At 39.9% G+C, this 12,118-nt stretch overlaps 1 protein-coding gene across 1 annotated transcript in view; it reads right to left on the bottom strand.

The window, feature by feature from the left end:
• Positions 1–5,458: 5,458 nt before the first annotated feature.
• Positions 5,459–12,118, bottom strand: part of znrf1 (zinc and ring finger 1) — a 63,870-nt gene continuing 57,210 nt past the window's right edge. Inside the window, exons 3-5 of the mRNA XM_085280803.1 lie at positions 10,949–11,054; positions 8,326–8,417; positions 5,459–8,144 (exon numbers count right to left, since the gene is read on the bottom strand). Coding sequence (XP_085136929.1) covers positions 8,360–8,417; positions 10,949–11,054 — 164 coding nt within the window. The 3' untranslated portion in view covers positions 5,459–8,144; positions 8,326–8,359. The remainder of the gene's footprint in view (positions 8,145–8,325; positions 8,418–10,948; positions 11,055–12,118) is intronic.

Consider the following 12,118-nt stretch of genomic DNA (forward strand, 5'->3'; position numbering starts at 1 on the left):
AAAATGTAAAGTCACCTTGTATCAGGTTGTAAGAATGTTTCGCTGTAATGATTGCAATTGTAATAATTACATCTACAATTGTAAAAAGAAGATAAGTATCTTAAACTATGAATGCCAAGTTAACACTAAGTTTTCTGTGAAGCACACTTAAAAGTGAAATTAGCATACTTCAAACTTGTCTTCCCTCTGACCTTCTTTATATATCTCTTGATGACATTGATGAGTTTATAAAAGAAAAATTGCAGCAAGTCTATTCAGTAATCTTCCTTCTCTCCATTCAGTAAGGGTACCTTCAGTTTGCCTTGGATGTGCATACTGCACACCAAAGTCATGAGTCATGCTAGTATCCACAATAAACATGTGATTATTCAAATGCTCAGAATGTAAAATAAGTCATTCATTTAAATAAAATGCAGCAGTAGTGAATGAAGGTACTATCTTCGTTTGTTTGAGCTGAGCCAGCAGGGACTTTTCACTGTGAGAAACTGACTAATTTCCACAAAACATCATCCCCCTCTGTTAGCTGCAGGCTATGATAGACTGAGAACACTGTGTGTCCCATAAACAGGCAATAATAGCTGCAGTTATTATTATTAGTTGGTTTTCTGTGTTCCATGCATCATAATGCTGAAGTTAAAATCTTCTCCTGAAATCCCTCCATGCATCATGGCCATAATAAGCAGAAGGGATGATCTCAGCACTAACAGGCCTGCAACACTTTATTTGAAGTGGCGTTCATGAGGCATCATAACCACATTATGACCGCAAGTGCTCTAATATTAGAAAAACACGCAAGTGGGATTGAACACTTTGTGCTGAAGTTCGTAGCACTTTCCGCTAACACTGCATTAGGCATTGTGACACAATGTGGGTGCTCCAGAAGAAACTCTTGAGTAAAATATGGAATGGAATTCCTGCAAAAAAAAAAACCAACAAAAACTTCTGGTTGATTTGGTGAGCACGTAAACACTGACAGGTGAAGTATTACTCAAATCAGGAACAGAGTTAAAGTCACAAATAAATAACTTGAGGATTTTTGTGTCATTATTATGTAATTTTTGGCTGGGATAAACTTCTGGCATGATATGAATGGTGTTTTGACTCCTAACCAACATGTACCACACACCCAACATAGCTGCAGACCAAGCACACTCCTCCCCAGTGGTGCTCCCTGATGGCAGCTGCCTCGGACAGCATGACAGTGTATCCCCACTACACCGCAAACCTGCCCAGGAATGGCTGCAGGGAAACAGCCTAAAGTCTTTCAGCTGGCCTCCAAACTCCTAATCTGATCCAGAATCTGAAGGGTGCGCGTGAACAAGTCAGATCCATGGAGAAGCCCACAACCCACATGACCCAAAGCATCATCTGTCAGTGTCTCAGTGCCAAACTCTTCAGGGACCCTTCAGAGGTCCTGTGTCTACGCAAAGTAACATGATTCTACCCAGAATTAACCAAAACGTATTATACAGGAGAGGTGCTTGAACTCAGCATTAAGGTTAGGGTTAAGATTTGCTTTCCAGACAGTACCATGAAGACATTTTGGTCCTGCAGTTCTGCTGCCGTAAGTTTTTTCAAGCAAACAGGCAAAAGTTCCTTAAAACAAGATGGATGTTAACCTAAGCTCACTCCCACCCCTAACCCTGATATAAGTGACCCACACAAACCTGGCAAATGTTAAAAATTTGCCATAAATTCTAAACCCAGTACATCACACTGTATTTTGTCACATGCCACCTGCATCTCAGCACTGTGCACAAGATGTCTCTGGTTTTTTACATCTTCTTGCTTCAGTAATTTGTGTCTGCATGTGGTTTAGAAGGACCGTGGTTTGGCATAAAATAACCACTGGTGACCAGCTGAAAGTGACAGCCCAGTATCAGTAATACCCCAATCCAGTGAGTCACAGCCTGGACATCCTGAGGCCCTGAGACATGCTGGCAACTTTCACAAAATGGCATTACTTTACATATGAGTGAGAGCGCACCGGCTGTGAACCTGGAACACTTTGATGGACATTATGAAACTGAAAAACAAGATTGAAACTGATTGAAACTGTATGTTTAATAAATGGAATAAATGTTTAATCAAATGACACTGCTCAAAGCTAAATAAAAAGATGTAAAAGAATCAACCTGATATAAAATGATATAAAATGATATAATCCCCACATGCTGTAGAGGAAACTTTGCTAACATGTGTACATTTGGAAAGGCAACAGAAAAAACAGCATAAAACTGACATATTTTGTGATGTCTTTATCAAATTTGCAGTTGTTAATGTTGTTCGCACCTTTAGGTAGCACTGACTTGTTCGTTTACATTTTGAACTGTACATTTCTACTAACTACACACAGCTGCTAATTAGGTTATTAGCAAGGTTTTTTTTTTTTGTTTGGTTTTGGCAGGACTTTAGTTATTTATAGAGTCAGCGTAGTTTAGGATCCTGTTGTCAACCTTAAAAATCCCAAAATCCCAGCTCTTTTTACCCCGAGGATAAAAATGCCACCTTCTCAGAAACTGCTGTAAAAATTCTTATAAAGTCATATTTTTTCCACTTTAAATGACTCGGTGTTTAAAACTACTTCAGCCTGAAACATAAATATCAAATATTATTTGTATTTAATCATATGTTTTGTGATTTTAACCCTTTAAAGGCCAGTATGTTTACATAGCTCCACTAATTTTTATCAAAAAAAACAACAACAAACCAAAAGTAATCTCCATAAAATACATTTTAAGGAGTAAATGATCCAATTAATTTTATCAGGTCCTAAGCTGGGTCAATGATTGGCAGCATTGATTTTCATGCATTCTTATTTTTTCAACAGTGTCAGAGAAAAAAAATCCTAATGAAAATAATGCCACCTTCCCACAAATGGCTGTAAAAGAATTATATAGTAATCATTTTTTCCACTTTAAATGACACAGTAAAACTGCTTCAGCCTGCAATTTAAATATCTAATATTAATTATGTTTTTTGGATTTTAACCCTATAAAGAGGAAGGACTCTAGGAGCTGAGGTGGAGCTGTAAATAGGCAGACATGTAAGCCTCCCACGTGGCGCTGCCAGCTCTTCTCTTTCTTTTATGTGCTGCAACTATCAAAAATAGTTTAACTTTGCCCAAAATAATCTCATGTAAGGCTCAAAGATGCCCATTTATTTTTCTGTTCACAGGATCAAGTCTGAATATGCATGCATGCATGTTTTGATTGATTTATTGTTTTTCAGGATGTGTTTATGTGTTTAACGCTGTGTAAAAAAGTAGTGCAAAAGTTCACATACCTTTTATTGCTGGGAGGGGGCCACACTAATGTTTCCAAGCTTTCACATATGTTCAAATTTACCTCATTTATTTCCTCTGCAGTGAAACGTCTATGTCAGACTGAATCATACGTTTCTGACACAGACTTTCCGTGATGAAGACAGAAAGACTCTGACAATCAGTTTGTTGCTCCAGGTTGCATCTAGAAGTGTTTCAGGTGAATCATCCAGCAGCAGACCCATGACTGTCTCCAAAAGGAAGTGAGCAGTATGCAGTTATGCAAACAGCACAGCAGTGGCAAGTTCAGTATGTCGCAGTTTTTAACCTGCAGTGGAACATCTGCCTGACCCATTTAAGGTCTGCTCAAGTGCATATGGACCTGTTTCCATGACTACATACTGGAAGTTGCCTTCTTAAATGAAAAAGCTGTCAAAATATTGCAAGACAAGAAAAGAAAATTTTGTGTACTGATGTATATTACATAATATCGCACAAGTACTGTTTTATTCTGTCATGTCTCACCAGTCAAAGAGTCTGCATGACAAAGTGTCATCACTTTAACAAACTGATGAAGCCTGAGAGGGGCTTTTCTTTCTGTTAATTGCTTTGCGTTTACTTGTGGGCGATCGTGGCTCAAGAGTTGGGAGTTCGCCCCGGCTTGGACAGTCTCGGTCGTTGTGTCCTTGGGCAAGACACTTCACCCGTTGCCTACTGGTGGTGGTCAGAGGGCCCGGTGGCGCCAGGCAGCCTCGGCTCTGTCAGTGCGCCCCAGGGTGGCTGTGGCTACAACGTCGCTTGCTATCACCAGTGTGTGAATGGGTGGATGACTGGATGTGTAAAGCACTTTGGGGTCCTTAGGACTAGAAAAGCGCTATACAAATACAGGCCATTTGTGTTCATTTTCCTGCTCCTTTCAGATCTTTTTTCATTGTTATTTTTGGTCTTTTGTGTCTTTGCAGCTGTTTTGCAGCTACTAGCGCTCTTTTTGTGTTTCTGTAAAGTCATCTGCTGACATCCCGCACTATGCAACATGCTCAGTATGTTTCCCGCCATGCATTTGTGTAAATAAACTGTGGTAAGTGTCCTTTTGGGCACACTCGACAGTATGTAAACTGACTTCTTGAGTTATGCTGCCAACTGGAGACCTGTGAATATTTCAACCCATCTTCATTTGAGATACACCAAGAAATTCTTTACAAATTCGAAAAGTATATTAGGTGTAGAAAAAAAATACATATATATTTAAACACTCAGATTATTACCGACGTTAGACTTTGACAGCCTTGATCGGTGTGCAGCACATGTGCATGGAATTGTGGGTTATTTGTTGTCCCGTGCTTGCATGCTCTGATATTCCCTTGATATATAGATTAGCTTTCATTTTGCTTGAGCTTCCTTGTTGTTTTGTGCCTCTTTTTCCATCTTGGGCTTCTTGCAGTGTCTACATGTGTCAATCAGAACTGATTTAAAACTTTATTGACACACACATTTGGGCTTGCTGTTTTGAACCACCTCTATGTTCAGGCTGGAAATGAAGGATTTGTCTGTTTTCAGTGGTTTTCATTATCTGGCTAGTAAAGTAAAGCCCTTGATGCTAATCCTGTGGTATCAGAATATGTAATTTGGGGCTTTTGGAAATTGTTCCTGCAAGTCGTGGCAACTAAAAGAAAAAATGTATGTAAAAAGTGTTTCATAAACTGTTGTTTATATTTACAACATAGTTAGGTTTAGGGTTTGACTTCTCAGCATGAAATTAGACCTCGTAGTGTTGATTTATTGTTAGTTACTAATCCTATCTCATTATTCTTGACCTGCAGGCTTCATGACTCAGGCAGTCTAATGCACAAACAAAGATTTTAAACTCTTACCCCATACTCATTGCCTTTTAAATGTTTTCTCTCTGGAAACTATCAGATTGGGTTCTGGGAAATGTTGTTAAATGTTAAATGACAGAGTGAAATAGGTTGAAAGCAGATACCTCGCATTCAGTCCTAAAATAACTCCTGGAAGGGCGGGGGGGGGGGGGGGGGGGGGGTTGTGTGCTGAACATTTCTGAGCGATGTAAGAGTGTTATCCTGAAGGGATCAGCAACAACACCATGTCCCAGTAAAACACATGCAGGTTGACCATGAAACCCACTTCTCCTGCTGGAGAAGTTGAATCTGGGTCACAGAATGAAAGCTGAAAATGGTCTGTCATCTAGCACAATTTATTCCACCATTTGTTTACAGTAGCTTTGTAAATGCAGTTTGTATGTTGATTCGTAGTAGTCTTCACACATCAGCTCTTGGCATTCTGAAGAGTGAGTAACACCCCACATGACTGGAATATTAAACAAATATTGTTAAATATGAACAAATGAATAAATAAGCCCCGTTCAGCGGCTCCACAGTGGGACTACAGAGTCCTTTTAAGGGTCTGAGTGGCTCACGTCTCCCGTCGCAGACAGCCAGACCTGCTCTAGCAGAAATACAATGTGGGGAACCGACAGTCGCAAAGACCAAGAGGCGCCTTTTCAGTTGCAAGCACACATGCACGAACAGTCATGGATGGATCGTGAGCCAACAGGCCCGCGGGCACAGGCTTGTAAAAGGCCTCCACCAAGGAAGACACAAAGAAACGACAAAAGACTTTAACTGACACGGTCATCGCTGTTGTCCACCTCTGCTCGTCTTCAGGGTGCTTCTGCGTTTGTTCCTCCATTGTGTCCATTTATTTCTCTACCTGGTCCTTTTTTTATTTCTTTAAAATTCTTGGTTTTTTTTTACATCATTTTAAATTGTTTTAGAAATTCTGATTTTCATTTGTTTTTGTGGAATTATGAATTTCTTTGATTTAATTGATTATGAATGTCCATGTTGCAGTTTTAAATTATTTAGAGTCAATTTTTGGCTGTTTGGAAGTCATTCTAGTCTCTCAGTAGACATTTTGAGCCCATTTAAAAAAAATTCTAAATGTTTTGATTCATTTGAGTCATTTTGAGTATTATAAATTATTATGCGTCTGTAGTTGTTTTTTCTTGTGTCATTAATCTGTCTGTGGCTGTTTCAGGTCATTTTGAGTCCCTTTGGTAGTCGTGGCTGTTGTTTTGAGTTATTTTTGAATCTTTCTACGTCATTTTTGAATCATTAGTGTCTCTTTGTAGTTGTTTTCAGTCATTTGGTAGCCACTGAAGTTAGTTTAAGTGTCTTTGCAGCAGTTTTAAATCATTTTAAGTCTCTTTGTTGCTGTTTTGAGTCAGTCGAGTCTGTCTGTAGCTGTTTTAGGTAGCTGTGGGTCTCTGATTTGGATCTTTTCAAATTTCTTTGGAGCTGGTTTTAGAATATTTTCAGTTTCTTTTTATTTATTTGTTCCATTTTCAAATTGTTTGGGTCTTTTTGAGTATTTTCAAGTCCTCTTATTATTTATTAGCAAGAAAAGACAGACTCTGGACCGGGGTTATCTGACTCCTTGGGCCTTGGTGCTGTGCCCAGTGGGCCTGTTCAGAAATCCTTCCATGCAAACAGTCATATGCACAGAGACACTCATTCACACTGGCTCTTACTCGAGGCTCTCACAAGAAAATGACTAATCATGATCACATGAAAAATCTGGCAGATCTTAAAAGAAAGAGCCGAGAGAGGTTACAAGTGAAATTTACAATATGTCATGTCGCTTCTCTGTAGCTGTAAACATCAGCAAAGTAAAGGGAGGACTGCCAGTCGCACACACGGGGAACATGGACAGCTACACTGTAAACATTTCAAAACACACACGGCACTGTCTCAGTCAGCCCTCTACGATAACCTTTCATGCTGCCTCACTCACTCACACACACACACACACACACACACACACACACACACACACACACACACACACACACACACACACAAGGCTTCAGCAAAAGCTACATTGTCACCAGTCCACGCATACACACACACCCACATAGTGTACATACACATACCAGGTGAAGCCTGACAGTGGAGCATCCCAAACACACATATCACACAGTAGGAGCATAAACTACATCGCTGGCTCCTTCTGGCCTCCCAGTCAGGACTGCTCCTTTCCACCAAGCCCCCAGTCCCTCTTACCAACCCATACATACAAGACAAGCTGACGTCCCAGTTTGACACTTTTGACTCTTTCTGCCTGCCCAGGTATGCGTGAACCACATCTAAATAGCACTGCGGAGACTTTAAATTAATTATTTGAGTCATATTGGTGAGGAAGAGTGCAGAACTGAGGCAGGAACTATGAGAAAAGAGCACACTGGGAGGCAGTCTGTTATGATAGGACATCACCAAGTTGACGTCCTATTGAGATAAGAGGCCCACCCACTAATGTACAAGTCTTTTTCTCATAGCGAGCTCCTGCAGCTCAACAATCATCCATTTGCCGGTTTTCTCCTTCTCCTCCTCCTTCCATATCACTGGTTCCCTTCCTTCTTCCTTCCTCCGCTCTGCTTCCACTCCTCTTCCGAGTTAAGGCCATGGGAGGGCTGGACACAAGTAACTGACAAGCCTGAATCCAAAGATGTGATGTAAGGCCTGCGAGGACCTGAGCGTGTCAGGGAAGCAGCTGGCCGCGGTTGAGTCAGAAGGGGAGCTGAGGCCAACTAAGCCCTTTAAGGGACTCTGTTAGCTTGAAGAGGTGCGAAGGATGAAAGGAAGGGTGGTGGGTTCTCAGCAGTATCATCAGCAGATGTAAGATGGAGGGAGTGAACGATGGTTCGACAGTTACGCTTTTTTTTTTCTTTTGGTTCAGTTCTCAAGGAGTAATTATTTTGGTAGGATGATGGATTCTGTCAGGATACGTAAGTGTTGATCACTTTGATTGTTTCACCAGATTTGGTTACGCCTGTGTCCAGATATCCCCGGCAGGACCACGAGATGTCCTGTAACAGACAAGAAGGTCAAGAAACAGAAAGAGATTTTACTCTTTGGTATGTATGCCTCATTTTCAGTCTGTCCTGATCAAATCCACCATTTAAGCAGCAGTAAAAAGACAACACTGGCTCTTTTGCACACTACACACATTTCGTCTGTAATATTTGGCCTTCTGAGTGTGTTTCTTACCTTGAACAGTATTCAGAGTGGGCCCGGTGGTCAGTCAGTCAGAGGGGTGTTCAGGGCAGGACCGATTGATCTCAAACCATGAGTCTATACAGCTGCAGAAACAAACAGAAGGCATGACGCCGCGTCCTGAATGCAGCTACAAACACAGAGTGAACTTAGTGCGATTACTTGATCTATGCAGCTGATAAAAATAGAAATTTGATTAAGCGTTGAGAGCTCATAAGAACACAATTGAATTATACTGCAGTCTAAGATGGATTCAATACTACAGAGGGTTGTTGCTAAAGTAACACGTAGGCATGTTGGAAGGCCTCCATATCCTCCCACATTAGCAATACATACACAACATGCAACTTATACTGTAAACGAGACCCAGGGGGGAACACAAGAGCGGCACTAATGTGCATTATTTCTCAACTTGTAACATTTTACATTCTCGCTGTGTTTATGGAAAAGTTTGCAATAAAACACCCCATAAATCTGTGTGTGGGTGGAAGGACATCTTTTGTTTTAAGCAGCAATTTAAGCACCGTAAAGTATAAAATGCTACATTACAAGTAGAAATACATGAGGTGCAACCATCAAAATGTTTTTTAATAACCAAAAAAAGCAGCTGTTTTGCAAAGCAGCTCCAAGCATTTTACCAGGATTTTATATAAGCATGGTACCTTTTTAAAAATTACTACAGTGAAGGAAAAAGATGATTTATGTAACATTTAGGAGCATATGAATCCAACACTTGAAGGGTAACAGCTATAACAGTAACTCAGGTATGAATTTTTCAACAAAACACCGTACTTACACCATATTGGTAATATTCACTGTTTTTAACACACGTCACATATAAGCTGGAACTGAAAAACATAATTTGCTGGAAAAACTTGATTTGAGAGAAAAGTAAGGAAAATAAAATAAACTGATATATTGCATTGCTGTCTTAAAATGACTGACTTTTGTTTTCAAAACGATACTTCAGAATCAATGTGGCCCTGTGGAGCTGTGCCCCAGATATATAAATTCGGAGGCTAAAAGTGAAAATTCTGTGAGTAAATGTGCCCCATGTGACATTTTGATCACAATCACAAAGCAAACAGCGCCCATCATCCACAGTATGAATGATGATTACTCTTATTGCGAAACCTTGGGGAGAGTGTTTTTGCTGCTGCGTCTCGGTGTTTCGACACAGGACACTACGAGGCAGGGGTGGAGCTAACTGTGAAACTGCACTCTCATTGGCTAACAATTTCTGAGTGATTAGTTGTTGAGCGATGAGCATACGCTGGATGAAACTCCTTTTTATTACTTCTATACAACCAGAAGTCTTTTTGGAACCACAGCAGTCGCCCCCTGCTGGCCAATAAATAAAAGAAACGTAGTTAACTTAGTTTACCGCTCTTTTCCTTTAGCTTCAGTTTTGACACCTGGATATGCCTCTTTTATATATATATATATATATATATATATATGTAGTTTCTGTTTTTCATTTGCTACGCTTCAAACATCTGTTGGAGGTATTGGTTGGAAAAAGGCACTATCATCAGAGTGCATCCAGTTGTAAATCCATGACTGCGTAGTCAGCATGCATCATATGGAAAAAACAGGCTTCCCTGTAAGAAAAGCTAAGATGTTGTTTTACTTGTTTGAATTGTCAGTACCTTATTTATAAAAATCAAAAGTCTGGGCTTTTATGTCTAGAAGCAGGTGAGACTCATTTTTTTGAGCAGCTTACTTACTGACCCGGAGTCTAATGTATACCTCATCCCAGTGCTAGCTTATATAAACTGTGTGAGCACAAGCTAATGTGTGTAAGAAGATGGTAAATGCAGTTCACTTAATGATGTCATTAATAACAAATGTTTTTTTTTTTCTTTTCTGGAAGTTATGCTGAGCTGCATTATAAAAGTTTTTAACTCTTAGACGCAAGAAAACAATTCAGACATGTAAATTTGGGCTTTAGGGTCTAATGGCTGGCTAATGATGAGTTACAGCCTTGCAGTTATTTACTAAACACACGCAAAAACTTGCAGGCGTTTAGCATAACTTTATGACAAATGAGCTCAATATAATGTAAAAATTATTAAGGTCATGATGGAGGATATTCTCCTGGGAGGAACAACACAAACAAACAGAGAAAATAAAAGAAACAAAACACGATTCTCAGAACGGTTCTTTAGTTTCATTTAGGAGTTGCTCTCTGCTTACACTGCTGGTAGAAAATGTATGGACGGAGTACTTCTCCTGGGTAATATACTATATAGCCACCTTTATTTTGAAAATATAATTCTGATTACATTACGGTGACAAACTCAGTGAACCCGGGACTTTTGGGACTTCTAGGGATCAATAGGCAGTTGCATAAGGCTTTTCCATTCGTAATCATCTCAAGCCATCCAGATAATGTGACAGTGATATATCAGTGTTTAGATATGCTATCATTCAATAGTATAATATGAATAACCTTTAAATCAAAGGCACAGGACCCGTCCATCATTAAGGAATGCCTTTATCGAGATGCTGTAAGTCGATTTAATTAGAAGAAGTGCAAAATTATATAACGGGCAGTGATTCAAATGTGTGTGTGTGTGTGTGTGTGTGTGTGTGTGTGTGTGTGTGTGTCATTCACCTTTTGTGGTAGATGCAGAGGCACGGCAGTCTGGCTATGGTGTCCCCTTGCTGCAGTTCCTCTAGACATATCACACACTCACCGGCATCCCTCGCCAACACATCATCTGAGGTGGCAGCCGCACACAGACACACACACAGCAGAAGACGAATCAGTATGCACCAAAAACATTTCAGAGCATATCAAACACAGTAGAGAGCAGTGGGGGGGAGCAGATTGGTGCATCGCACACAGCAGACACAGCTTAGTGGTTACCGTTCGCTCCGTGCAGCAGTGAACATGCACGAGGAGGAGTTTGGAGATGAATCAGGAGCTTCGAGTCTGTTTCTCCTTGTGGAACTGGATTGATTTCTTCAATCTGCTTAACGAGTGCTGAGATTCTGCTTTCATGCTAATATACAGCGTAACCCAGCAATGCAGAATGGTTCTTTCATCCACAGTGTATGATCATATTCATATTCCCTGAAAACCTGGCTTCACTTTTAGAGTGTTTCTGTCTAACATTAAAGAAACTCTGTGCTGGTTTCTCATAAACAAAAGTAGGGGTGCACTGAAATATTGGACAAATATTAGAACTGTCAAGATCATATTTCCTGTGATGAAAATAAATAAATAACCATAAAAACAAAGTGCCAAAAACTGCAGTTCCTTAAATGGCCACTTGAGGCTTACTACAAATGATTAAGTGAACCCCATAGACCCATAGACTAAAATAAACTTTTATATAAATTAAATGGATTATTATCATGGGTATTTATGTAAGCTACAACCTCTGAGCCAAAAAATAAGCCAATCCACATGTGGCAAAAAATGTTATTATTCTTATGGACAGCTGAGGCTGGTTGTAACATCAAGTCACTCCTGTTACACACCCAACTTTACAGTCTGGTACAACAAAATACAGCAATATATTCCCCTTCAGAAACTGTAGATGGTGATTTCTTTTTTTCTTTTTTTTAATCTTAGTTTTAAAAAGTCGCTAGCACTAGCCAATAACTCTGCCCTCCACCCCCTGTTTTCAGTTCCATAAACCCAACACGATGCCAAATAGAACTTATTATTGTAAAGGTTTCAAAACCAGTTCATTGTGGTGCATCAATTAGCAACACATATGTCAGCATTCAGAGTGATTCCCCAAAGGAAACAATGATGTAGATTCAAAAAACACTT

The sequence above is a fragment of the Mchenga conophoros genome, linkage group LG7 (genome assembly GCF_057382185.1).
Source record: "Mchenga conophoros isolate Kocher_MC1m ecotype Shallow Benthic linkage group LG7, M_conophoros_male_GT1.1, whole genome shotgun sequence".
Classification (NCBI taxonomy): Eukaryota; Metazoa; Chordata; class Actinopteri; order Cichliformes; family Cichlidae; genus Mchenga; species Mchenga conophoros.